The following is a 23,501-nucleotide window of genomic DNA, read 5'->3' as shown; positions in this document are numbered from 1 at the left end:
TCACCAATCCCTGATCAACAACACTTGAATAAAGACAACCTAGTTTTGATGATTGAAAATGAGAGATTTCGAATTTCACTTCTCATACGTACTCTTGGGACCCACTCACATCACATAGGGGCACTTGATACTCTTCACCAATTGAGTTGAGACTCAGTTACAATACTCAACACTAATGTCCTAGTTTGATATTCTAGACAAGTTGACAAAAATCATCCCTTCAAAATTTCAATACGTACACTAGGTGCAATGGCCAAAGAATCACCACCCCAAGGTAATTGAAGTAGCTAGAACACTTTCATCCCAAACCCAAAAAGAAACATAATAATAATAATAATAATAATAATAATAATAATAATAATAATAATAATAATAATAATAATAATAATAATATCTTATATGCTAACAGAACAATAGTTTGGCAGTATTATAGATTCACTAAATATCACTAGGTAGAATGCTTGCATGGCTGTTACCAAAAGGAAAAAGATTGCTTACATTAGTTAAAAAATCAAAATAAAATATTATTTAAAAAAAATTTACATGTGGGTCCTTTTACTGAAAGCCTGAACTCTTCTTAAGTTTCATAAAAAAAAACGTTAGGAATGAAGATCTCCTTAACATGGTGATCCTATCGGAGGCCATAAAGCCATTAAGTCTATGAATTAAGTTGCGGTTCAACTCCTCCCTAAACCGGCTATTGTGGGGATGGCAAGAAATCGTGCATTCCCACTCAAGTCTACGTATTACTTGTTGAATAACAACCTAGGCGCTCTGGATCTTCATCTCAAGTTAAGAGATTTTGCCAGTCTTCATATTATTAATCCAAAGTAAGATTCATTGGGTCACACAACCTGCTTATTCTTTGCGTTTTGACTTTTGAGATGATGACATACAAATCAGGTATCGTATCTTCTTGGAAAATAGATTGGTCAGACAAGAAAGCTCAAGATAGGCTAGGCCGCTTTGATTGAATTTGATTAAACCCAAAACAATAACATTTCAGACGAACAAACCATGTCAAAACCATACGTTGGGGTGCGCCTTATCTAACTGCAGCTACTTCCCTGACTGGGATAGAATGGAGAATCTAATTGTTTTAGAGATTCAGAAAGCAGAAGCAGAAAAGCTGTAATGGTCAAGAAGGACAATGGGGAAGAAAATGTCTACATGGAAGGCCAACCAAAAGCAGAGGAAGAGGAAAAAGAAAAAGAATGAGCCCAAGAAGATATGGTTGCAGTGGGTAAAGTGATATTCATGTACAGCAGTAAAGAAGAGCCCATGCAGAAGATTAGGGGCAAACAGAAGATACGTGGTTTTACTGGAAATTGAGATTCAAATAATAATACCTCCAGAAGATAACGAAGCAATGCCGATGAACATTAGAATGCTGGAGTTCTAAATGGCTAACAACCCAGATAATGGGTAAAAGTTAATAAAGTTCTGAAGACAGAGTGGATACTGATAGATAAAGCCGGAGAAACAACAAACATAATTCTTACATAGGTCGCATAAGCGACAGGAACCAAATTTGCATTTGTCGCCACTTGCCAGGGAGGGAGATGGTCTCTATAGGAATTAGAAAAGCGATGAGGAAGACAAAGACGAAAACGAATTGCAAGTTTAACCAACCGCGAGTGTATTTAAAACAAAACCCAAAACTCTTAATCCTAATAGCTAACCCTACCGTCAACGGTTCTGCCGAGACGAACTCGAAACCGACCCGAACCACTCAAATGTCCGAACCCGAATCCGAACCCGAAATATAGGGGTACAACTCAAACCCTAAGGCGAACCCGCGCCCATTTCCTAAACCCTAATTCGCTAAAAAAAATGTAACAATTTATGAAACAGAGACTCGCCCATTTCCTAAACCCTAACCCTATGGGAACCCTAAACCCTTACCAAATGTAACAAATTGAGAAAAAAAACTTACTCACAGAGTTCGCCAAAACTTACTCGAAGTTCGCCTTTCTCAAATGCTCGTGATGACCGATAACACCGATGGGCTGTGGTTGCTGATGTTCTTCAAACTGGTATTTCGCTTTTTCAAACCGCGAGAAAGAGTAACAATCGGTAAAGCAAGTCCCAGCGAAGTGAGGTCTGAACTAGGGTTGCAACTGGGTCGGGCTTTTACAATCTCAAGCCCAGCCCTATATGTTCTAATATGAGCCCATTCTCGCCCTGACCCTAGTTTAGGGCCAAGGATTATTGTCCCTAGCCCTAAGCCCTACAGGCCAAGCCAAGCCCATTCCCACCCTAATTGGCCCTAATTGGGCCGGGTCGGGATGGGTTGGCCCTGATTGGCCCTAGGGGTGCAAGTTTGGTCAGGGCCGCCAGGGCCAAACTTGCACCCCTAGTCTGAACCCTTTCTGCATCTCTCAGTTCCATTTCTCTATCTCTCAAACAAGCGCAGAAGAAATGATTAGGTTTCTTACTAAGGTTTAAATAGTCGGTCCAAAATATTCCTTCACTACGTGAAATGACTTGCCTACCCTTTATGAGGATTGTGCTAAGAATAAAGAGCAAACGAGAATTAATATTAGTATCATTTAATATTAATTTCAGTTAATATTAATCAAATTATTGAAGTTTATCATTATCTCCTTATATATCCTTGGAGTAGTTTAAACACTAGGACTCTTAATTAAATAAATATATTTATTACCCAATAAAATACAAAGAAATATATTTGATACAGGAAAAACCATTGTCGAACCGGATTCGCTATTGGTTTGACCCTCGACCCCGGTCGGGAAGAAACGGACCGACTCGCATCTGAGCGGGCCGGGTTTAAAGATAGCTTGCTAAGGAAGAAACCTGACTCAGTCAACAAGCACGCCTGAATCCTTAATTTTCGGAATGGACGAATCGTCAAGGAGACAGTTAATGGCAATTATGGGAGCAAACGATCGTGCTTACTCGAATAACTGCCGTGCTATGATCGTGCTAACAAAAGAAGTTATCCATTATCCCACCAATGAACGGATCTAATCGTTAAGATCGGACGGTCACCCGAAGAAGCTCAAATAAATCCAACGAAGGAGATTAAAAGGTAAACACTATATAAGACATGACCTATGTACAAGAAAGGTATCTGAATCGTATTCCCAGTATTCGTATTCATACTTCTACTCTGTACCCAAGCAGAGCCTTTTATGATAAGTTCATCAACTGATTTAGCCATCGGAGGTGGACTCCCAACCCCCACGGTCGGGCCACATCTGACAATTGTTTTGTAGGTCATTCATCAATCATCTAAGGGCTGAGCGGATTTTGGACGCATCTTTTGGCGCCATCTGTGGGAAATGCTTCAGAAAGTCATGGTTACTAGGTCAACAACAGCAGCTGCGGTGGCTCAGCGAGATGCTGACGTTCAACTTCCTGGAGGGAACAATCCGGAGGATATCCCTGAAGGAAGTCGAGCCCGTGACATACAAGAAGATGGTGGACAGGGGGGTAATGATCAATTGCATCCTCCTAATCCACTCCAACAGCAGTTGAATCAAATGCAGCTCCAATTTCTGGAGATGAACCAGACACTTCGTATGTTGGTCAGGCAAGTGGTGGCACCACAAGTTCCTAATCAGCGAGAAGGCATGTAAGAGAAGAGGAGGATGTATTTACCTCGTTTCCACGAGGGCGTTCCCCACGAAGGGAAAGAAGGCTTCCGGAAGGCCAGAATGTTGGCCAGAATTTCCGTAAAGATGCTCGGAGACAAGACGGAGAATCAAGAAGAACTGGGGAACTCCCCAGAAGAGATGAGCGAATTGAACGACCGCAAGGAAGCACAACTCGTTCAACGACAAGGTTGGGTGCAGGAGTGCGAACTCACTCACCAACTTCCAGGCGTACAGTTCGAGATAATGCCCACATCACCGGTGGACGTTGGTGCATATTGGCCAAGAACAGGCCAATATTAATCAGAGGCTCGGGCAACTGTCCAGAGGAAGAATAACTGATGATATATATTTGGTCATCAGAAAAACCCCGTTCGCTGAAGCAATAGCCGGATATCAGTTTCCTTATAATTTTCGGTTACCAACTTTTTCTTCATTTGACGGTTCAAGAGATCCTATCGCTCACATCAGTTACTACCAGCAGACTATGGTTGTGGCTGGTAATTCAAATGAAATCCTTTGCAGGGTGTTCGGTTCATCTTTGACCTAAGCAGCACAAAAGTGGTTCTCAAATCTTCCCTAGGGAAGGATCGTAGACTTTGAGGAGTTGGCACGAAAATTCATCAGTCGATTCCAAAGCGGAATTCAGATCAAGAAGACCGAAGAAACCTTGTTCACTATTAGGCAAGGGAAAAGTGAATCGATTTCCGAGTACTTGAAAAGATTCAACAAGGTCACGATGGAAATCGAGAATCTAGATGAACAGGTAGCTAAAACTGCTTTGTTCACTGGACTCACCAATCGCAGACTCTTGGAGTTATTACTTCAAGACATGCCTACCACCTATGCTGAAGTTGTGCAAAGATGTCAGAAGCAAGCAGAGGTAACAAAGATTCTGGACGCACGTCAACGAGACACTAAGGCCTCTACAAAAGAGCAAAGGATTCCCTAGAAAAAGCAAAAGCCCAAACAGCATGCTCGGGATTGAGTTGGAAGGCCATGTACGGCGTGGCGACAGAGGTCTCCTGATCAAAGCGAGTATACACCCTTGAATACTCCTCGATCGGACATCTTGAATATCATCAAGGGACAAAACATCCTAAAATGGCCACCGAAGGTCCCAGCAAAGCCTGAGGAGCGAAATATGGAAAGATATTGCCGTTTTCATAAGGATTATGGTCACTATACCAATGATTGTAGGCATCTGAAGGCCGATATTGAGAGATTGATATCTCAAGGTCACCTTTCCAGTTTCGTTAAGGGGAGACAGACAAAGTCGCGAGAAACTGGTGATAAAAGGGAGTGTTCGGTAAGTCGAGAGCGGCGGACCAAACCGCCTAAATCTAAGAAAGGCAAGGAAGTGATCGATGCTACCCGATCACCCATATTGACGATATTCGGAGGACCCGAGCCTGAGTCTCTCCGAAAGCTGAAGGCCAAATCTAAATTTATTGGAAATGGAGAAATGCATAAGCAAAAAAGACCGAATGGTGAGGGTTCGATCACCTTCGGTGAAGAGGACGAGAGAGGTGTCTGTATGCCTCATGATGACGCCATAGTCATCAAGGTAGAGATTGAGCGCCGGGAGGTGCACAGAGTACTAGTTGACATAGGGTATGCTGCAGACCTTTTGTCTTATGAAGCTTATCAAAAGTTTAGAATCAATGAGGATCTAATGGGGCCTTCATCTACACCTCTTTATGGCTTTGCCGGGTCGTCGGCTATAGCTGAAGGGTCAGTACAGTTGGATCTGTCGGTTGACAGCTTCCCTAAAGAGACCACTATTCGGGTAAACTTCCTGGTGGTTCGGGAACTTCCGACTTACAACGTCATTCTTTGCATGCCATCCTTATCAAAGTTAGGTGCTATAGTTTCAACAAAGCACCTGAAGATCAAATTCCCTACTAATATGGGAATCGGTCAGGTTTCCTCTGACCAAAGAATTTCTAGATAGTGCTACGTGGCATATCTGAAAGATAAGGAAGACTCGAAAAAGGCCACGGCATTGCTAATAGATATACGTGACGATCGGGATGAGGAAGAAATGCAAAGACCCGAGCTAGTAGAAAAGTTGGAGCGAATCCAGCTGGATCCCGACAATGAAAAGAGAACTACTCATAATGGATCGGAGCAGCTAGAGGAATTCAAAACAGAACTGAAGTTATTCCTTCAGGAAAACCATGATGTGTTCGCATGGTCTGCGGAGGATATGCCGGGAATAGATCAATAGGTGGTAGAACACAAGCTTTGGATAGATCCAAAGGTAAAACCGGTTATCCAGAAGAGGAGAAACTTCTTGATAGAAAAGCACGAGGCCATCAGGGGTGAAGTCGAAAAGTTGAAGAATTCAGGGTTCATTAAACCCATCGAATGCCCAACTTGGTTGGCCAATGTGGTGATGGTCAAGAAGGCGAATGGAAAATGGAGAATATGTACAAATTACACAAATCTCAACAAGGCTTGCCCTAAAGACTGTAATCCGCTGCCCCGAATAGATATTTTAATAGATGCCACTGCCGGATATGAAACGTTAAGTTTCATGGATGCATATTCGGGGTACAACCAGATCCTCATGAATCAAGAGGATGAAAAGTTTACTGCTTTCATGACCGATCGTGAAAGCTTCTATTACAAAGTTATGCCGTTCGGCCTGAAGAACACAGGGCTACTTATCAGAGGGCGGTAAACAAAATATTCAAGGATCTGATCGGGAGAAACATCAAAGCATATGTCAATGATATGTTGGTAAAAAGCACATCAAGATCAAAGCATATTGAAGATTTGGCAGAAGTATTTTCGATACTTCGAAAATACCAGATGAAGTTGAACCCAAAAAATGTGCCTTTGGTGTATAATCAGAGAAATTCTTAGGTTTCATGGTGTCTCAAAGAGGTATCGAGGCTAACCCGGCCAAAATACAGGCTTTGATTAACGTGGAATCTCCCAGGACCGTTAGGGATGTGCAATGCCTAACGGGAAGAGTAGCTGTGTTGAACCGATTCATCTCGTAGTCGGGAGAGAAATGCCTCCCCTTTTTCAAAGCACTCAAGGATTTGAGGGGCAGTAGGGAGGCTAAATGGTCAGAAGAATGCCAAAAGGCGTTCGAAAATCTAAAAGAAAAAATATTAAGGAATCCCCGATTGCAAAAATATCAAGAAATTGTGTAAGCTTTGCAGAAGGAATTCAAGAATTTGAAAGTATGTCAGCTTCCAAGAAAAGAAAATGCAATGGCAGATGAACTTTCAAGATTGGCTAACGCCAAAGAAAAGATGCTCGACCTTCAATCTATTGAGGAATTAGCATTCCCAAGCAGTCAAGAAAAGGAGATATCCTATATTGAAACCGAACGCTGCTGGATGGACCCGATCGTGGAGTATCTCAGAGATGATAAGCTACCAGAGGATCTGAAGGAAGCAAGAGTAATCAAGGTACGGGCAATAAGGCTTATAATTCAGAATGGAAGGCTATACCGAAGGTCTTATATATGCGGGACCCCTCTTAAGATGTTTGGGTCCCGAAGGATCGAGAACGGCTTTGGCGGAGGTTCATGAAGGGATTTGTAGAGCACATAAGGCTTGGTTTGTATTGGCCAAAGCTTCAAGAGGCTACAATGGAATGCGTTCATCACTGTAGCAATCGCCAGATCCATGCCACAGTATTCAAAAGGCCAGCTGAAGCCCTAACTTCAATTCTCGACCCCATCCCCTTTGCAATGTGGGGAATTGATATTATGGGAAAATTCACCAAGGCCGTGGGTGGACAGGAGTATCTCATCGTAGCAATCGATTACTTCACGAAATGGGTAGAAGCTAATGCTCTGGCGACCATCACTGAAAGGAAGGTAGAGAAGTTCATGTTGGAATCCATCATCTATCGGTTCGGGATGACGAAAATCCTCGTAACTGACCATAGTACACAATTCGACAACCCACAATTTGAGCATTTCTGCAACACTTACCTGATTGAACATCTAATGTCATCAGTAGCATATCCACAGAGCAACAGGCAAGTAGAGGTTACAAACCGAACGCTACTTGACGGAATAGAATAGAGACTCGAGTTTGACAAAGCCTTGAGGAGTGCCAAAACGAGAGAAGATATTTTCCCTTACAAACTTGACTACCACTTTGTGATCATTTGATTTACAAGCTATGGCCTCTATCCATTTGCTCACGTAATCGACAGCCAACAGAATATATAGATTTCCGTGATAATTAGGGAATGGTCCCATAAAATCAATACCCTAGACATAAAAATTTTCAACAATTAAAATTGGATTCAGGGGCATCATGTTCCTTTTGGTCACTCAACCAAGGGATTGACAAGCTCTACAAAAGGAAAATGAATCCTTAAATATTGTAGGCCAATAGAACCCACATTGAAGCACTTTTTTTGTAGTTTTCCTAGGCCCAAAATGACCCCCACAGGTAGGGGTGTAAATGGATAACCGAATTCGCATCCGAATTCGCATCCGCATCCGTTTAGGGGTATCCGAATCCGTCCAATTATTAATAGGATGCGGATATGGTATACCCCTTTCTTACCGATTATTATCCGTCCGATAAAATTATCTGATTAAGTTACTTATTTATATTTATTATTCTTATTTTTATAAATTTTACCTATGATATGTGACTTTTTTTTGAGATTTTCTACTAAAATAGATACCAAAGTTGCTAAATTCTTAAATTTCAAACCTAGATCTCACAAATAAAAAGGTAATGATGTAATCAGGTAGTCGAAAACTTGTATTCAATCTATATTCATGCCCCTTTAGAATAATCTACTTAAGAAAATAATTATCCGATTATCATTCGAATCCGATAGAATCCGTCCGAGAACCGATAGGATATTATCTGAATTAGTCCGAATATAATAGGATGCGGATATGGATATACCACTATCCGATCTGAATCCGGTCCTTTTACACCCCTACCCATAGGCATGATCATGGCAAAATGAAAGAACATACATTTGTTCATGCTCAGGTACGCAACACCTAATGATTTGATCTGAACCTATTTTAAACAAGTATGGATCATCCCAGAAAAAATATTTCACTTGTGAATGGAACCGATATTTATCTTGGGTGGACCAATGGGATGGGGTTTCATTGGTCACAAGATAATGGACAATATTTGCATACCAAGGTACCGTGTTTATTGATAACAATTGCTCATCTGAAAATGTTTCTAGGATTGGACTCTCTTCCTTTCTAGAATTAGAAAGGCGGGATAGATGGTCTGCAACTAAATTTTCAGTTCCCTTTTTTGTCCCTAATTTCTAAGTCAAACTTTTGTAGTAGCAAGACCCAACGAATGAGTTGGAATTTTGCATCCTTATTCTGTAGAAAATATTTGATTGATGAATGATAAGTGTAAACAATTACATGACTACCTATCAAATATGAGTAGAACTTCTCTAATGCAAACACAACAGCCAAAAATTCTTTTTCAGTTGTTGTATAGTTAAGTTGTGCATCATTGAGGGTTTGACTTGCATAAGAAATCACAGTGGGCATCTTATTTAGCCTTTGACTTAGAATTGCCCCTAAAGCATAGTCAGAAGCATCACACATTAACTCAAAGGGTTCTAACCAATTTGGTGCTTGTATTATAGGAGCGGTGGAGAGCTTCTCCTTAAATAGTTCAAAACATAGTAAGCACTCAGAGGTAAAATGAAAGGGGACATCTTTAGCAAGTAATGAAGTTTACTGGTCTGGCTATCTTGCTAAAGTCCTTTATAAAGCGGCGGTAAAAACCAGCATGACCTAAAAATGATCTAACATCCTTAACACTCTTAGGTGATGGTAAATTAGAGATAAGCTCAACCTTAGCCTTATCAACCATAATTCCTTCCTTAGAAACAATATGACCTAAGACTATTCCACTCTTCACCATGAAGTGACATTTCTCCCAATTAAGAACTAAATTTTTGGCTCTACTACTTTCAAGAACCAAGCGGAGATGGTGAAGCCAATCAAAAACGGTAGACCCATGAACAGAGAAATCATCCATAAATACTTCCAAATAATCCTCTACCATATCTGAGAATATGCTCATCATGCACCTTTGGAACATGGCAGGAGCATTGCATAACCCAAAGGGCATGCGTCGATAGGCATATGTTCCATATGGGCATGTGAATGTAGTTTTGTTTTGGTCTTCGTTTGCTATAGGGATTTGATTATAGCCAGAATAACCATCAAGGAGACAATAATAAGCATGGGCGGTTAAACGTTCTAACATTTGACCAATGAAAGGCAAAGGAAAATGATCCTTATGAGTGGCTGCATTAAGCTTCCGGTAATCAATACAAACACGCCAACCAGTTTGAATACGAGTTGGGATGAGCTCATTGGTAGTAGATGTAACTATTGTGACTCCAGACTTCTTAGGAACAACTTGGACTGGGCTTACCCACTGGCTATCTGATATGGGATAGATAATCCCATTATCCATGCATTTCAACACTTCTTTGTGAATGGCTTCTTTCATCACAGGATTAGCCCTTCTTTGGGGCTCCCTAGAGGATTTGGATCCATCAATCAAATTTATATGATGTTGAACTATGGAGGGACTAATTCCTTTAATGTTGGCCATTTTCCAACCTATGGCTTCTTGATTATCTTTAAGCAAACTAAGAAACTCATCCTCTTGGTCTTTGGTAAGATCAGAGGCAATGATTACAGGAAGAGTTTCATTGGAGCCTAGAAAAGCATACCGAAGAGTCAAAGGCAAAGGTTTCAATTCGAGTTGGGGGGCTTCAACCACAGATGGGACAAGAAGATTTCTAGACAACTTACCAAGTGGTTCATTAAATTGTTGCAAGCTCATCATATCAGAAAAAAAATCACTTCCTATATCCTTTAGTTCTTCCAAACAAGTGTAAAAATCATCCTCAAAACCTTTTTCAATGGAGAAATCAATATCATCATAAATGTTTTGCAACATACTAATATTCTCAGAAAAGTTTGGTTGTTTTCCCAACCTAAAGACATTGAACTCAACGGATGTATTCCCAAATGATAACCTCAAAAGACCATTTCGACAATTAATAAGGGCATTGCTTGTAGCTAAAAACGGTCTCCCTAATATCACAAGAATTCAGTCCTTAAGATTTGTAACTGGATGTGTGTCTAAGACAATGAAATCAACAGGAAAAACAAATTCTCCTACTCGAATTAACACATCTTCAATTATTCCATTGGGTATTTTAACAGATCTATCAGCCAACTGGAGAGTAACCGAGGTTGGTTTGAGTTCCCCAAGACCCAATTGTTTATAAACAGTATACATCAATAAATTAACACTAGCGCCCAAGTCTAGTAAAGCATGCTCTATTTTTTTTTATCACCAATAACACATGGAATTGTTGGACTTCCTGGATCTCTATACTTAATTGGGACTTGTTCTGAGAGGATTGAACTCACATTTTCTGTTAGAAAATGTCTTCTTTGGGACATTCGTGGTTCTCTTTTGAGTACACAAGTCTTTAAGAACCTTAGCATAAGAACGGATTTGAGAAATAGCATCTAAAAGTGGAATGTTGACACTCACATTTTTGAAAATTTCTAAAATTATGTCAACATTTTCATTCCTTTTATTACTTGATAATCGGCTAGGAAAAGGGGCCTTAGGTACATAAGATCTCTCATTTGAAGTTTGTTATTTTCTCAGGGTTTCAGATAATGATTCATCAAACTTAGGTACCTCTAAAGCAATTGGTTCATCCTCAACTTCTAAGGGTTCTTCAGACAAACCCTCATTAGGAGATACTTGAACATTCTCCGCATCACGATGGTCACTAATTTTGCTATGGTCAGTAATAAGAGATTCACCTGTTAAATACCCTTTTCCAGTTCTCAATGCATACACAGAAGTAATTGGCTCTAAAGAAGAAGAAGTGGTTTCAACTTGGTTAACTTGGTTTGGTGGCCTTTGTTGAATCTGAGTCCTAGGATTTAACTCAGACTAGCTAGGCATTTTACCATTTTCTCGCTCAGACAAAGCACTTGCAAGAGTGGAAATTTGTTTTTCCATATTATGCATAGAAGTCATGAAGGTGCTGGAAAGTACTTCCATATTCTTCTCTAAGGTAGAAAGACGAGAAAACTTTGGATTATTTCCTCTATTGAAACTAGGTGGTGATTGATTTTGTGCAATGTGAGGCATACGAGGCCCAATAGGTGGATTGGCATCTAGCTAAATCGCATTCTGAAAATTAGAGGCTTGAGGGAACTGAACATTTTGATTATGAGAAAATTGGGCACTTTGTTTTTTAGGGGCACCAAAGTGATTTTGTGTGGAATAATTGCTTAATCCATTTTGGATTTGCCCTTGCGACCATGAAAAGTTAGGATGATTCTTCCACCCAGGATTTTACTGTACGGGTTTGGAAACATCGAACTGACATTTTCATGTTGGCCTCCAAAATAGTTTGGACTTTGGACATTCCTCAATTACATTTGTAGGAGACTGACACCATGCACACATAGCAATAGATTTGTCAATAAAATGTGCTTGACTTGCGGGCCTCCGCTAGCACCCTAAGGGGTTGTAATATCTGAGCAAAGGGCATAATCTGGAGTAACCGAAAATTATTTGGTTAAAGGAGAGAATTTTCAGTAGGGGAGGACAATGAATGCTATAACTCAATTCATGTTACGTATAATGGAATTGTTTATTTTTTTACTATCATGAGTTGCTTGCAAGATTATCTACATTTTGAAGCATATGGTTTGCATAATAATATTTTATTCAATAATTTTTGGATTATGCATTGATTATTATGCGCATGATTAATTCACATACCTACAAGTGTTTCAGGATTTGCTTAAGATTAATTAATCCATTGAATTTATTTATGCAGTTATTATTATCCTTGCATTTTAAAATATTAAATGCAAAGTTTAATAAATGCAAGACTGAAATGGAATAAAAAACATTAAAGAGCACAACCCTTGTGGCTAGAGTAAAGTGGAAAGACCGAGTCTAGGCTAATGATGGCAATCTACGAGGTGCAATGGCTTTGTGCCTAGAGAATGAAACCACTTAAGGGGTAAGAGACAAAGGCCACTTCAATGGTATTGCCACTTCAGTGGTAAGAGACACAGGCCACTTCATGGTAAGAGAGAGGCCTCTCGAATTTCTCTTTCCTTCCTGCAATCCAGCAAAGCAGTCTGGCAACACTACAGCAGCCAATCAACAATTCTAGCAAGCATCCCTCCAGAAATTCTGCAAAGCATTGAGTAATTCCCTTCCCCACTCCCTGCTTTACTTCTTCTTCTTCTTCCCTTCTTCCCCTACCCTGTGCAACCCTAGTTTTTCCCCTCCGCTTGCTGCTGCACTACTCACATCCCCTACCCAGGCCCCCACAATCACCTAAACCCCTCCCCCTACCCTCTATGATACTACCCTGCCCCTCCCCCACGTCTCCCCTTCCCTACAACACCTCCCTTCCCCTTCTTAACCCTTTTGGCCCTCTCTCCCACCCCTATTGACTTGCACCAAGTCCCCCCCCCCCCCCCCCAAACAAAAACAAAAAAAAGATTCAAAAGATTGCCTATAATCCAATCAAGAATCTCCTAATATTTTATCCAAACCTTTTCTTTCAGCTCTTTGGTAATTTTGGGAATCTCAAACCAGCCCAAATGGATTTTGTTAAAACCCTAACAACCCTTAGGATCCCAATTTTGTTTCCTCATCATTCCCTCCAATTCCCATCCCTATATTATTCCAAAGAGCTTCCCACAACTTTCCAGTAAGCCCTAGCATCCCATAATATTTTCTAGTTTACTTACTGGTAGATTCTGGTCAAACCCCAAATTTTAGGGAATTCAATTTAGAAATCCTAATCCTAAAATTGGGTTCACATCATGTACCAAGGTCTCTATGCTTTGCAGGAGATGGTTGCATACACTAACCATCAAGTAGTCATCCATTATCATAGCTTATAGGAACTCCTAATTCTCTGGCCATTCAAAAATAAAAAATCAGTTCATCAATTTTATTCTTATTTTGTTGACCTGAAGATGGTTGTTTAATTGCAACCAAATGACCATGGGTTCAAGTCCAGAAACAGCCTCATTGTAAAAGCAAGGGTAAGGGTACGCATATTATGATCTCACAGTGGCAGGAGCCAAGTGCACTGGGCATGCCGCTGCATTCAATCTCCAGTGGTTTCCGCTGGTTAGATGTTAAATTTGCATTATTTTGTTCCAGAGCCATGAAGGACACAGCAAACAGAGTTAACAGTCGCTTAACTCTAGTCCCCACCATGCGTTTATTCATGGAAGTCTAGTTCAACTTATTTTCCAAACTCTTCATAAGTTATTTCCAAGAAGAAGAATGCTGACGTAGACAGGAGCATGAAGAAGACCAGAAAGAATACACAAAAAAATACAAAAGGAGAATTACTGCTGTGGGGCTCACTATCAACAGCCGGTTGAATGAGATGCGGCTAATATTTGTTAGGAAGCCATCTATTAGTTTCTTTTTCATGCACTGTCACTGCATCAATGGGAAGAATTTCCTTTTTTTTCATATGTAAACAGATAACAGCAATAACAAGAGTCAAGTCTCAATTTTATGCTTCTTTATTTTATGGGTAAATATCACAAATAGCACTTACACCCCTTCTTAGTTGGATAATATCACTTACCTCCCCTCTATTACTTTTTTCGGTTAAATTTAATTTTACCGTTAAATATTTTTCTAAAACCCTAAACTATCCTTGACTACAAATATTTTTTTATTTTAAACCCTAAATTACCGTAATCACCCTAAGAGTTAAATTACTAAATTACCCTCAATTAAAATAACTATTAAAAACCAAAACACCATAGTTAAAGTCTAAACTATCTTTAATTATTAAAAACCCAACATACCTTTTTTGTAAATTTTTTTTATCAAACAATTAAAATAATACGTACTACTATCAAGTAAATAAAAAATGCAATTAAGAAAAAAAAAGGTATGTTGATAAAATTAAACACGTCTACTAGTTTGGGTTTTTTTAATTGTTTGATAATTTTATTTTTTTTTAAATGTTGTGATTTTAATAATTAAAGATAATTTGGGTTTAAACTATGGTGTTTTGATTTTTAACAATTATTTTAATTGAGGGTAATTTAGTATTTTAACTGCTAAGGTGATCACAATAATTTAGGGTTTAATAAAAAAATATTTTAAGCCAAGGGTAGTTTAGGGTTTTATAAAAATATTTAACGGTAAGAGTCAAATTTAACCGAGAAAGTTAACAGAGGGGAGGTGTTTGATATATTTGCTAGGTAAGAGGGGCGGTAAGTGATATTATCCAACTAAGAGGGGGTGTAAGTGCTATTTGTCCAGCTAAGAGGGGAGGTAAATGATATTTACCCTTATTTTATTGATCCTGCTGGAATAAAGCTCCCCAGGTTTTTTGCTAGTTCAATGTTGAGTTTGCATTAAAGATGAAATATAGATTGAGACAGGAAAGTGCAACCATTGGCAAATATCTAGCTTTGAGCTGGCATCACCCCCACCAATATTCCCTCGTAACCAAACCCTATCATCTTTATCAGTCCCCTTCCTAATAAATCAGGATAAATTTTAAAAAATTCCCTTGGGTTTCACTTAATTGCTTGGGGAAATAGAGGGAATGGTAGTGAAAATTTATAAACCTGAAAAGAAACTTTGTAATCACCAGTCTATGTGATTGAATAAGCTACTTCAATTTCATATTTATAGTAAACTCATTAAAAAGAAGGGAATGATTTGGAATTACTCATAGAGTAATGATTATACAAGTTTCTTCCTTTAGCATGAAAATTTTTGTTCCCTTTGATTCCCACCAAACTAAGCCTTGACATTCTTCAACAAGTTGCATCAGTGAAACTCACAAAAGGCTTCAATTTTTATTCAGAGTAGACTTACAATTTCAGTAACCATCCAACAACTAATAATGGACAGAACAACTTATCAGATTAATTGTGCTGTTAAATTGTCTCTGTGTTCAATTGACAGTCAAAAAATATTTCTTGATAATTTAATAGCAAAATTTACAGGACTACGTGGTCAACTGGGTGACTAGTCTGATGCTCAACAACATATTGGTCATGTTTATTTCAGAACAGCAAACTGCTTCACCAGGAAATATTGTTTCTTCATTCAAAAGAATCAAAAGAGGTACCAAAGAAAATTTCCACCCACCCAAAGTCTAGAATTATTCTTTTCACAAGTGACACTAATATTTAATTTCTGATTTGGTTTTCCATTCCTCAAAGCAAAAAGATTTTTTGTTTCTTGAATTTTCATCCACTTTGAATTGCAAAGTTCTTCTTGTTGATGGATATTTTTTTTTTTTTTTTTTTTTTTTTTTTTTTTTTTTTTTGCCCTTCCCACCCAAAAAATTTCTTGGGGGCGCTCTCCTCTTTTCTCTCTTTTCTTCTCTCTCCCCCCCCCACAAATTTTTTTTTTTTTTTCTTCCCCCCCCCCCCCCCCCCCCCACCCCCCCCAAGCCGGCACGGGCCCCCCCGCGCGCGGCCCGGGCGTTTCCCTGTTTTTTTTTTTTTTTTTTTTTGGTAAGAAATTTCCATTAACTGAAAGAAAAAGCAACCCGCGAAACAGCCTAGGCAACTGGAGAGCATAACTCCTGAAGCCAAGGAACGGAAATAGGCCAAACCGTCGTACACGGATCGACAGGGCCCTCCTTGCAAGAGCATCCGCAATCGCGTTTATCGCTCTTGGAACAAAACAAGAATGAGCACGAGAGGAAAGATGAGCATAACTCCCTAATATCCTCCACCAGAGGAGCTAAGCATAGGGGAGGGGAGCTGGAAGCATTGTTTATGTATTGGACCAGTATTTTACAATCTGACTCTACGAGAAGATGATTACAATCTTCTGAAAGTGCAAATATCAATCCAGCTCTCATGGCGATAGCTTCCCCTTCCAACACTGAGTTGCATAGTACCGGTTCAGAGACTGCCTGTAAAATTTCTCCTTTATGATTTCGCAGAGCATAACCGACACCACCTTTGTCACTTCCTTTACACCAAGACACGTCCGAATTCAACTTTAATTTACCTTGAGGCGGAGGTTCCCATTTCGTTGATTTTCATCAAAGTTGAGCATTATTTAGCACTTCCTCACCTCCTCGTTGTCTTGATTACCTCAAATTCGTAATGTTCTTTTTGAGCTCGCCTCAATAATTTCTTTTGGGGTAGTTTGTTTTCTCCCAAAAATCCTGTTATTTCTTGCAATCCAAAGGTGCCAAACAATGAAGGAACATAGGTTGAGTATCGATTTGCTTACCTCCTTTCCGATCCCTTTTACAGCAGACCAACTTTTGATCCATTCTGTTAGTAATGGTGCTTCCTCAGGTGGAATGTATGTAAGTGAGCTACCAAACCATACTTGCTTTGAAATCGGACACTCAAAAATAATGTGATCCATAGTTTCCAGACTGCACCCACAGTATGAACATGAAGGATCAATTTGAATCTGCCTTCTAACCAGCTCTTCACCCGTTGCTACCCCCCGTGCACATGCTCTCCATAGGAAATTTCGAATCTTTGGAAGTGTCTGGCAGCTCCAAATATTTTTCCATACAACATCTTCAACTTGTCTTCGATTTCTAGATGTGCTTGGTTGGTTTTCTAGCTTTTCCTCCTCAAGATTTTTTAATAGATGATATGTGGATTTACACGAGAAAAGCCCATTCTTTGCTGCCCCCCACACCAACTTGTCATCTCGATGGAATATGCTCAGCTGAATTCCTTGAATTGTTGTACTTTCCTCTGGAGAAAAGAGTGAGTTGAGTAGATCGATCTTCCAACATCTATGATCTTGATCAATCAGTTCTGAGACATGTTCAATTGAACACCCTGATGGCCGCTTGATCTCCAAAGAAACTCTCCTCCCTTCCACTGGAATCCATGGATCTTCCCACACCTTTATATTGACCCCATCTCCCACTCTCCATCTAAGTCCTTTTAAAAGCATATTCCTTGCTTGGATAATCCCTCTCCACGCCCATGAAGGGTTTCCCCCCAACCGTGCAGATAAAAAATCCGAGTTTGGATAGTAAATCCCTTTCATCAACTTAGACCAGTAAGAATCCGGAGTCTGAAAAAGTTTCCAAGCCAGTTTCATCAAAAAGGCCATGTTCTGTAATTTCGAGTCTCTGAATCCCAAACCCCCTTTCTCCTTGGATTTGCTAAGTCTCTCCCAGCTTACCCAATGAAGTTTATTCTTTCCTTCCTTTTCTCCCCAAAGAAAATTTGTAGCCTTTTGGCGAGCTTTCTTATGAAATGAAGAAGGTAATAGAAAGTGTGATCCAACATAGTTTGGAAGAGCAAATGCTACTGATTTTAACAACACCTCCTTACCAGCTTGACTTAAAAGCTTACCCTTCCAACCTTGAATCTTGTGGGATAGATTATCCTGAATAAACTGAAAGGACTGTGCTTTTTCACTCCCAATGCTTATAGGAAGGCCCAAATATTTTGAAGGGGGAGAACTATAATTTATCTTGAGCACACGGGAAAACCATCTCTTTAAACGGGAATGGGTATTGGCACTAAACATCAAAGATGATTTTGATAAATTCATCGACCCTCCCACTCGCCGCACAGTAATTTTTCCAAATGTCTTTCAAATTGAATATTGCATCAAGATTCAACTTGGAGAACAGAAGGCAATCATCAACAAATAGTAGATGAGTTAGGGCCATACCTCTATTGCGGATTTTCATCCCCTCAATCTGACCAGTATGCTCAGACTCTCGAATAATAGCAGATAGAGCTTGGGTGCAAAGAATGAAAATGAAAGGGGAAATAGGATCTCCTTGTCGCACCCCCCTCAATGGCTTGAGATACCCTTCCACACACCCATTAATCAGGAAACGGTATGATGTAGTTGAGATACACTCCATGGTCAAATTCACCCACTGCTCAGAAAATCCCATTCGAGAGAGCACCATCTCTATAAATTTCCATTCCAAACGATCATACGCTTTTTGCATATCAAGCTTCAAGCCGATGAACCGTTGTTTACCTTTCTTTTTGTTCCGTAGAAAGTGGAAAGTTTCATGAGCGGATAATACATTATCAGATATGGATCTGGAAGGGACGAAAGCTGACTGTGATGGGGAGATCAGTGGCTCTAGAAATTTCTTAAGTCTCTCAGCCATAATTTTTGTGATCACTTTGAAGGCCACTCCGCATAAACTGATCGGACGAAAGTGTTCAACTTTTTCTGGATGTTTTATCTTAGGAACAAGACAAACATAAGTCTCATTCATTGCAGGGCTCACTTTTCTAGAGCTGAACACATCTCTAACAAATTTGCAAAGATCAGCTTCAATGATGTTCCAAAACCTCTGGAAAAACCCTGGGGGGAATCCATCAGGGCCTGGGGATTTTGAAGGCTTCATCGCAAATAAAGCTTTTTTTATCTCAGTGGTTTCTGGAGATTTCATTAATTCCTCATTTGTATCTGCCGAAATCATAGGATGGATGCATTGTAGTGTCTGTTACCTGTGTTTACTTGAGGCACATGCCTCAATAAACGAGGCTTCTAATTTATGGTGCAAGTGCCTCATGTGGCAGTGAAACTGCATATACTTGTGATTTGAACAGAAAAAAGAGGGCCACTAAAGGCCTGGCGCACACCCCACTACGGGTATTTTTTTCCTCTTGGTCCTTCTTTTATTTGGTTGATTGTTTCACTTGGGTCTCTAACCTAATTACAGAATCCCAATTAGTTTATTATTTCAGTTGGAGTTGTCTAGTCTAGTAAGGATCCAAGTCTAAGTCAGTCAGGTCTTTGAATTACATTATATTTCGGAGCCTTGTAAAGGCTATATATTCTCATGCCTACCACAGAAGAAATTAGTTTTTGATGAATAAAAGTTATTGAAAGTATTGCAGCCAAGGAGGTATTGGCAGCATTCCTTTGAGGGGGACCCTGCAATTGTCTTAAGTTTCTATTCTTCAAGCTTCTAAATTCAGTTCTGCGATTCCAGCAATCATCCCCCCCCCCCCCCCCCCCCCCCCCCTTCAACCAACAAATTCAGCAATGCACCTTCAGTCTTCTTCAACTTACAAATATCATCTCCGATCCCTCCCAGGTAAGCCCAGCCCCATTCCAACCCATCGCAGTCCTCCCCTCCCTGTTCTGCTCTTGTGCAACCCAGAATTCCCAACACCTGGCTATCGCAAACCACCTAGGACCCCTACCCTACCCTACACAGGCCTATAATCCCCTTCCCCACTCTCCTACGATCCTCCTAGGATCATTCCCCCACCTCCCCTGCCCCTGCAATAACCTTTTCACCCTCCCCCAACCTGTCAGCCTCTGTGTTTCTTGCGGCAGACCAGAAAAGAAAGAAGAGGAAAGAGAAGAAGGAAAGAAAGAAAGAAAAAGATTTGAAAAGATTCTCAACGATCCACCCAAGAATTCCTCATTTGAACAACCCTGCGACTATTTCCTTCTCAGCCACAAGGCTTTGGATTAGTCCCAAACCCTCTTGGATCCCTTAGACCATCAAAATTTACCCAATTACACATTCCCACGGCCTATGGTTGAATTGGGGAATCCAAGGTTTTGACCTCCATCTAATTTTGGTATCTCAGATACTGAGATATTACCGAGATATTGGTGAGTTCACAATCTGGATCTTTTAATATTTATAGGAGTTCATATGTTCTCGAACAAAATAACGTAACTGTTACAACCATGATTGTTGTACAAGGAGAACATTATTCACGTCACCATTGAAGCTGACTTCACCAATGAATATAGATTATTCTTTCCTTTTATTTTTGACAAGTAAGGTTTTTTGTATTGGATAAAAGAACAGGGTCAGCCTTCTGCTAAGTTTTCTTTTGCCAAGTCATGTACATAATTAAGTTTTTGGAATGGGACAGATGGGTATGCTAGCAGTATGCCGTGAGCTAACCAATGTTTCTATTTTATTTTTCTTGCCCCCCCCCCTCTGAATGTCCCCTTACCCCCTTATAGGGAGGACAAGAGAGACACACCAAGCCTATGGTATACCAGTAGCATAACTAGCCTTTTCCCTAACTTTTTAGCTGGTTTAATATTCCAACAGAGTTCTTCCCAAGCACCCCCGGGAACAGGGAGAGGGGGAGGGGGAGTGTTAAATTTTTCAACAGGTTCTGCTAACCAATATAACCTACGTCCTTCCTGTTGATCACAACACAAACCAACTAGCAAATCTGATAGCGTCTTTCTAGAGAAAATTATTCTATGTGCTCTGTTTGAGCATCCCAGCTAGACAATGATGCTGCAACTCAACAAATGCAGTAATAAAGACTTTCTTCATATTGCTTTAGTTTAGCAAGACTGCAAGAGATTTGTGGAAACTTTGCAGCCATCTGACTACTTAGGCCTGATTTTATCACCAAAAAATTAGGTTATTCAATTCAACTAGTGGCACGGTAGGATACCAAACCATAACTTGATGATGTCAACATACCCATTGAGAACAACAGTCATTATTGTAAAGAATAGAAAAATATTTCAAATTTAAGTTTGAAAAAGAAAATTGGGGTGCCGCAAGACAAGAATAGCCATTCGACTATTTCAAATAAGTCATGGAAAGAACTAAAAGCATCCCCTGTAACTGTTATACTCCTCTTTTACTTTCAATTGGATGTCTTTCCTATTAGCACGAACATTGATAGGACCAAGAAACATCCTCAGAAAACTACCTGCATATAATTCGATAATCACTCTAAATGCAAAACCAAAACCGACATAAATAGAAAGACGCACGCAGCGGAACAATTGAACTAACAGAAGAATAAAAGTACCATTATATTTGTTTGGAAGGTACGAAGATGTATCTCCATCACTTAGAATGCATTTTGCTCTGTACAGTTCTTCATCCAGCAGAATTAACACGCCAAACAAAAAGTAACGAAATCAATCCACTCTATTCAATACCAATTAATGAAGAACCCTAAACAAAGAAGATTGAAAGCAATCCCGGTCGTACACAAGAATCTTACCTTCTCAGCATCCTTGCGATCAAAAGTTGTTGGATTTTTATTTTAAAATAAAATAATAATAAAATATAATATATTATTTAAATAAATTTCAAAACATTAAAACTCTATTTCCCTAGTTTTGTTTTAAGACTCTTATTTAATTCTTATTCTATAGCACTCTTTTTGAATGTATAGATTCCAATCAAAGGCGTTCTAGCATTTTGACATATATATTAGGTAATTTAATTTACCATATGTGTTTAGTCCCACATCGGATGGAGCTAATGATTATATGGTTTATATATGCAATTATATAGCTCATAAGTGGGGGTATCTGCTGGTAGAGAGTTAAGTGTGGATCATGAGCATACACCGAGTCTGGCATGGTTGCGGGGATGACACACGTACACTGATAACAACTGCCGAAAGAGGTCCTCAGGGGTACCCTAACCCCGTGCGGTTTGGAGCGTATTCCCAGTTCTAATTACCAATCATTGAAAATGCAGTTCTAATTACCAATCACAAGCTAACGGTTATGTTTGGAGCGGTGTCACCGTACGGTTAGGGAATGTCAAACAAGATTCCAGCCCTTAATTCATAAGATTGCAGTTTAGTGATTAATCTATACAATTTAGGTCGATTGAAACAAGAAAAACGAAAACACATTAGATTAAGATGCGTTATCAATTCAGACTTTTAAAATTAACAAGTACGATTGAAGAGCTTAAGAGTTAAGAGTTATCAATCACGATTAAGAGCTAACAGTTATCAATTCAGACTTTTAAATTTTAACAATAATAAAACTAAATGACCAATTTGATATTCCAAAGTTAAAATTCAAATTGCATTGACTCTTAACTACATTTAGTGATTAACCTAACAATTTAACGATCTGAAACAAGAAATGCAAGCATCATTTATTAACCCTAACCCTAGTTCTAACTAACTTAATCATTGAATATTTTAATTCTATTTATGTAATTATCAATCACAAGCTAAAACACATTTATTAACCCTAACCCTAGTTCTAATTAACAATCATTGAAAATGCGTATTCCCAGTTCTAATTATCAATCACAAGCTAGGGACATGAAGTAGAGTTATTAATAGGGTCCACAAATGAAATGTAAAAATGGGTATTCTACCAATTTGATATTCCCAGTTCTTAATTCATGATTGCATTTAGTGATTAACCTATACAATTTATCAGATTGAAACAAGAAAAGAAAACACATTTATTAACCCTAACCCTATAGGTCAAAGCGATAATCAATTAGGGAAAGTGAGTGGTTAGGGAATGAAATAGAGTTATTAATAGGGTCCACAAATGAAATGTCAAATGAAATGTAAAAATGCGTATTCTACCAATTTGATATTCCCAGTTCTTAATTCATGATTGAATTTAGTGATTAACCTATACAATTTATCAGATTGAAACAAGAAAAGAAAATACATTGAAAATGCGTATTCCCAGTTCTAATTACCAATCACTAGCTAACACAGCTCTGATACCAATTTGATATTCCCGCTGTTAATTCATGATTGCATTTAGTGATTAACCTATACAATTTATCAGATTGAAACAAGAAAAGAAAACACATTGAAAATGCGTATTTCCAGTTCTAATTACCAATCACAAGCTAACACAGCTCTGATACCAATTTGATATTCCCAGTTCTTAATTCATGATTGCATTTAGTGATTAACCTATACAATTTATCAGATTGAAACAAGAAAAGAAAACACATTGAAAATGCGTATTCCCAGTTCTAATTACCAATCACAAGCTAACACAGCTCTGATACCAATTTGATATTCCCAGTTCTTAATTCATGATTGCATTTAGTGATTAATCTATACAATTTATCAGATTGAAACAAGAA

At 39.2% G+C, this 23,501-nt stretch overlaps 2 protein-coding genes across 2 annotated transcripts in view; one reads left to right on the top strand and one right to left on the bottom strand.

The window, feature by feature from the left end:
- LOC149023604 (uncharacterized) overlaps positions 1-23,501 on the top strand; it is a 52,432-nt gene that overhangs the window by 23,262 nt on the left and 5,669 nt on the right. The gene's annotated exons all lie outside the window — the stretch shown is intronic.
- LOC149023605 (uncharacterized) lies at positions 8,553-17,767 on the bottom strand. Its single transcript, XM_089143333.1, is given in 6 exon segments — positions 8,553-8,891; positions 8,893-9,330; positions 9,332-10,012; positions 10,094-10,710; positions 16,499-16,589; positions 16,916-17,767. Coding segments are annotated over 6 exon segments (3,018 nt in total).

The sequence above is a fragment of the Hakea prostrata genome, chromosome 2, assembly GCF_041222555.1.
Source record: "Hakea prostrata isolate BN-2017 chromosome 2, UWA_Hpros_2, whole genome shotgun sequence".
In the NCBI taxonomy this organism is placed as follows: Eukaryota; Viridiplantae; Streptophyta; class Magnoliopsida; order Proteales; family Proteaceae; genus Hakea; species Hakea prostrata.
This window is presented reverse-complemented; position numbering and strand designations above follow the sequence as displayed.